Here is a 5,760-nt window from a genome sequence, read left to right as displayed (position 1 = left end):
AGATGAAGATGAAGATGAATATGAATATGAATATGAATACGAACATGAACATGAACATGAACATGAACATGAATATGAACATGAACATGAACATGAACATGAAGGTGTAGATAAACATAAACATAAACATTAAAAGCGATAGAGACAAAGATAGAGAGGAAGAAAGTGATAGGGATAAAAAGGAAATACAACTGAAGAATGTGCGATGTTATATTGTGATGTGTTATGCTACATATGTTATGTTATTGAATCTAATGCTATTCTATGTTATGTTATGCTAAGTACTAAGCTAAACTCCCCTCCACTTACCCCATTCCAACAAATTTTATTTCAGCTCAACTCAACTCACATAAACTATCCTTAATTTTAGCGGTTGAATTTCAACCGCTGGGCGAACACTAGTATGTATTAAAGTAAAAAACGTACAATTAATTGCCATTTTTTTAACTGCATTGCTTCATTCAAACCATAATCGTATAGCACCAACTAGGCCTACCAGTTTCCGAACTTAGCGCTCGCGAGCCGTTTGCTGTGCATCAACGGTAAAATGACATAAACAGCGGCAAGTGCAGAGCGCATAATGGCAATCAGTGCCACTTCCACTTAGCTCACTGAGCGCACGCTCTACGGGTTCTGTGTCCACTCAACTGCTGATAGAGAAGTGGGTGCACTCTCGCGAACAAACGAGACAATGAATGGACAAGAATGTTCCTTAACAGTCAACAAGCGAGCCAGTCAACGACACAAACAAAAAAAACCATGCACAAAGCATTGAAGGAAAAGTCAGTCACTTGCGGGCGTTTGAGCGGAACACTACGTGGAACGGAGATAAAAGAAGAGTTGTGTTTTTGCTTTTCATTTATAGGCGCATGCATTTGAATATAAATAAGAACATATGGTTAAAAGATTTATTTGCTGTTTGCACAATTGAAAAAGTCAACACCGCTAATAGTTACTTGAGAGCAATTTGAACGTTTTCGCGCACAGTGACTTGCAATTAATTGAACTGTAATGAATTGATCATTGGAAATAATTGAAAATAGAACATTATTCGAACATACATGTGTATAAAGAATTGAAATCAAGTGACAATAATAAATAAATAATATTAAAATTTTATTGACAAACATTTAAAATAAATCAACTAAAAACTGCATACCCAGGATTTGAGTGTGCATCGCAGAGGAACTACTAAATTTTGTGCAGAGCAAATCATTCAATAAACAAAAAAAAAATGCTGGACACTATCGTCTACATACCCACCATATTGGCGTACGCTTTCATTTCGCTGCTCGTCATTATCCTTTGCTTCATCGTAGTCTACATCAGCCATAGAATTTATGTATGCCTCTACGATAATCTGCCCGTGGCGCATGCGGCGCTCTCAACCATAATGAGTGTGGATTCCAAGGACAATGCGCCGAACAGAGCTCATAGCAGCATTTTGTTGCGCTCAACGTCTGGTATAAATGAACGCAAGACGAAAACAGGTTAAGTTTACTAATTTGAATAGAGCTGCAGCGATCCATTGTTGTGCTTCAGGTTCTATGGCCACAGGCTGCAGCAGCCTTCAATGTTCGGCGTACGTGTCTAGCTAGCATACATATAATTTGTGATATGATTTTGAGTTGATGAAGGTTGTTGCTTGGCTGATGGTGGACTTCGGCATAAAATTGTTAATGTTTAAATATTTTGCACCTTTGATTTTCATATTTTAAACATATTACTATTTTCCATGCTGTTTGAATTTGCGCAATGGTTTGTGTGCTCATTCCACACCCACAATCGACGACATTTCGTTTCAACGCGATCACAATCAATATCCGTCCCCGCCAACCGCTATCACCCATGCAGCGCTGCGTATCATTGTCACACTGGCCCCAACTTACCTAGCCTATGTGGCCTTAGAACTCGAAAAGTGTGGCAAGAAGAGCAACATGAATAAGGAGCAATATAAATTAATTAAGTATTATGATCGTCTATCACAAATACCAATGATAAACCCTTTATCGAGGTGTACCAGCGAACATGAATTGTATGCTAGCAGTGGACGCAAGATGAAGCAGAGGCCGCCGCAGATGTCGCGAAATACAATTGATTGCGAGTCAAATGTTTTGAATAAATCCGCAAATGCTTCCACAAAATCGGTTGCCACTTCGACCACAAAATTAACATCGTTTAATGTAGAGAGTTTTAACGTCAAGCAGGAACCATCTGTGATTCGGCCATCGGGTTCTGTGATTCGGCCATCGAGTTCTGTGGTGCGTCCATCGGTCACCTTTGCAAATGCGGTGAATGCGCTTGCAAATATCAAATTAGCAACACCAGCCGAGGATTCGCAGTGATCTATGTATGTACATATCGTCACCTGAAATTCAAACAGACGCAACAAACATCAACGCTGCAGTGCAAAAAGTCATAACTAATAAAAAATTCAAAATTCACTTTTTGATTTATATAATGGATTTCATCGAATTACTCCCATAAAATTTTATAAAAAAAAAAAAAAAATATTAGTCACGACTTTTTCCATTTCAGTTGCGATGTTGTTACGTCTTTTTACATTACAGGTGACGATATATATATACATATATGCATATTAGTTATGTACTAACTTATAGGCAACTACTCTATATACTTGCATGCATATACATTAGGGTAATCCATAAATAGTTGTGAAAAAGTAAAGTCGGAATTTTAATACTCTCACCCCCTAGGATTGTTTTATACCGAAAAAAAATAATACTAACTATATTTTATAGGTCCGCCAAAAATGCCTGAAAATGCAATGGAGAAATTTTCAAAAATCATTAGTAATAAAAAATGGTTAAATAAACAATTCGGTATTATTATTGGAGGTCTCTTGAAGTGAACCATAGTTATCCGATTGTAAAATATTGATTTTCAAGAATTCTATGCCATTTCTAAGAAAAGTGATTTTTTCCCCTTAAAAAATTACATGGAAAACTTTGTGTGCTTTGAGCGACCTCTAATTATTTTTTGATTTCGAAATCAAAAAATGGGGTTTATTTTTTTTCGGTACAGATTAATCCTTGGAGGAGCATTAAAATTCCGGCTTTACTTTTTTGGACAACCCTGCACATGCTCACCAAAAAAAAGTAGCGTTTTTTCCACCGGATTTAATAAAATTCATATAAATATTTTAAGACTTTCGTTAAAATATTACGAAAAATATTCGATTTAACATGTTTTTGATACTGTTGATTAAATTTTTAAACATTTTTATCAGAGACGGCAACAGTTCTATTTGTAATAAAAATCATAATTTAACCGCTAAAATTGAATTAGAAATTTTCTGACCAAATTTTTATTTTTCGAAAATTTTTTGGATTTTCATTTTCAGATTTAATTTTTTAGATCATAAATGATTTGAATCGGTCATAAAACGCAGCGTTACCTTAATTCACGAAAACTTTCATCAACAAATTTTTTATTTTACTGGAAAAGCAAAAAACATTATTAAAAAAATCACCAAAGCAGGTAGGGATTTTTAAAAAGTGGCATGTAACTCAGTTGTTTTTGGTTCTAGCGCTTTAAAATTTTGATTAAAATTGTATTTTAATATATCCTACCAAAATCTGTGAAAAACGCAATTTCGTAAAAAATTGCTTTGTGAATTAAGGTAATGCGCAGTCCCCATAACGATTATTTTTGATGGAGAAAAAAAATCTCACAAAATAACGATTCAATTAGACTGAAAAAATCCAAATTTAACAATTATTCTTGATCAGAAAAATTCAAAATCACAGAGCAACGATTAAATTAGACCGAAAAAAATAAAAGAAGAAAATAAAGATTTTGAAATGAACTACATAAAAATAAAAATCTTGATATTTAACGGTTATTTTTGGTCCCTGATTTTTATGCACACCTTTTAAGCTTAAACTCGTCTATAACCTTAGGTGATTTTTGGAAATACTATTAAAAAAAAAATTTACTATAAAAAAACTCGAATTTTGAAGTAGGTCCAGCTCACGTAAATCTTAATATCTCTCTGAAATATTTTAGTGAATGTCTTAAAATGTAATAGGTTTTATAGTTCCGAAGGAAAACTGTACCGATTATTTTTTTTGTATGGGCAGTGATGCATACTAATGTACATACATGCATACATACATACAAATGAAGACACCTAAGAGGTTAATTATGGAATTATGCAGTTGAAAAACTTGTTTCTATTATTTCTAAAGACAGGTATTTAGTCAAGCAGTGCGTTTGCTTGTAGCTACATTGTTTTAAAATAAATACATACATATTTGTATATACATACATACATATGTGTATACCTATATCTCTATACATACATACATACATATTTTTGAAATAGTTTAATTTTATAAAATGCTCTGCTTAGACTTTACACTGAATACCTGCATACAAATATGCACTTCGAAGCGTGAAGAAACAAAAAAAAAACAATAAAAATAAAGAAAATAATGCAGGTTGGAGCAAATACACAATAAGCTTTTAACAACTTAATAAAAAAAAAAAGAAAATGTTAATTTGTAAATGCGTCGAACCGAAAATGACTATACTTAAATTTCACGGAGAACATTTTGCAGTTATCAGTGCAAAAGTGCACCAAAAAGTATTTTTTGAAATACCTTTTTTTTTATATTCTATTAATTTACATTTAGATACACCCCTCAAAGCCAAATTCAAAGAAAACATAAGTTTTAGTGTAAACTTTAAAATCATTTTCTCTTTGTTAATTGTTGACGTTTTTTTTTTATCATTTATAAAATTGCTAATTTGCCATTTAGCGCCTTTTGCCTTGCTGACGATGATATAAATAAATATAGATACATATGTATGTAAATAGATAACACATTACATGTTTAAAAATAAAACCTCGAAAAAATTCACTGAACTCATTAAGCCTACCGGCGCAACCGTTGCACTTCGCGGAAGTATTGTAAATAAAATAAACAAGTTTATTAAAAATTCAATTATACCGTTAAGCAGTGCCTAGGTAATTATTAAATACGACCTTTGCATAGTCTTTTCATGGTACAGTAAGACCTCGCTAATCGTGGTTAATAATTACACTTCGCTATCTGGGTTAAATATTTTTAATAATAAATTAAATTGAGTGAAAATTTAAATTTGAAGCTTTTGGTACTCCACTTTTTTAAAAGTTAGTATTAACTAATTCATGCTATTTTGCTAGAGTACATCTACAAAATACCGTGGTAAAGGCCCATCGAATTTGGAAGAAAAAAATACCCGAAGTAAATGCAAAAACGAACAAATTTGAAAGCGTAGTAAAAAAACAATGTTTTCAGAGCAGTGTTCGGACTGTAAAACGATTTTTAGTAGTAGATAATCTGAAAAAATTTGGTAGATTTTAAAATAATGTAGTAGATTTACATACATATATATTTATATGCATGCATGCAGTAAAAATTTCTTTTTATTTATTCTGTGAATATTTTTGATGTTGTTCGTATATGAATTGAATATTTACGAAAACAACATACGAAAAATCAAGTAGATGCACCAGACAATTAAATTTGTAAATTATGTTAAATCTATTCTGTGTATTTACTTGAGAATCTAGATGTCTTAAATCTCAAACGCTTTTTAAAAAAATTACAATTCAAAACATTTTCCACATTTTTCGTTAATTTTATTTAATAAGGTTTTGCTTTCGTTCATTTGCCTTCGTTTGTATAATGTGCTTGATTTTAAGCTTAGGGAACGTACCCATACTACGTGACCCACTTTTTGCAATTTTTA

The 5,760-nt window shown here is 32.3% G+C and overlaps 1 protein-coding gene across 1 annotated transcript; it reads left to right on the top strand.

The window, feature by feature from the left end:
* Positions 1-428: 428 nt before the first annotated feature.
* On the top strand, positions 429-2,435 carry LOC108380474 (uncharacterized). Its single transcript, XM_017636845.1, has 2 exons — positions 429-1,490; positions 1,855-2,435. The coding sequence occupies exons 1-2, from the start codon at positions 1,235-1,237 to the stop codon at positions 2,343-2,345; spliced, it is 747 nt and encodes a 248-aa protein (XP_017492334.1). The 5' UTR covers positions 429-1,234; the 3' UTR covers positions 2,346-2,435.
* The last annotated feature ends 3,325 nt before the right edge of the window (positions 2,436-5,760 follow it).

The sequence above is a fragment of the Rhagoletis zephyria genome, unplaced genomic scaffold (genome assembly GCF_001687245.7).
Source record: "Rhagoletis zephyria isolate East Lansing unplaced genomic scaffold, Rhagoletis_zephyria_1.1 Rzeph_scaffold_19370, whole genome shotgun sequence".
NCBI classification, from domain to species: Eukaryota; Metazoa; Arthropoda; class Insecta; order Diptera; family Tephritidae; genus Rhagoletis; species Rhagoletis zephyria.
This window is presented reverse-complemented; position numbering and strand designations above follow the sequence as displayed.

Excerpts from the sequence above, each read along its gene's own strand:
- LOC108380474 (XM_017636845.1), top strand. The coding sequence starts at position 1,235 with ATGCTGGACACTATCGTCTACATACCCACCATATTGGCGTACGCTTTC. Across the intron at positions 1,491-1,854 it reads TGAACGCAAGACGAAAACAG|CGCTGCGTATCATTGTCACA; the intron begins GTTAAGTTTACT and ends TCACCCATGCAG.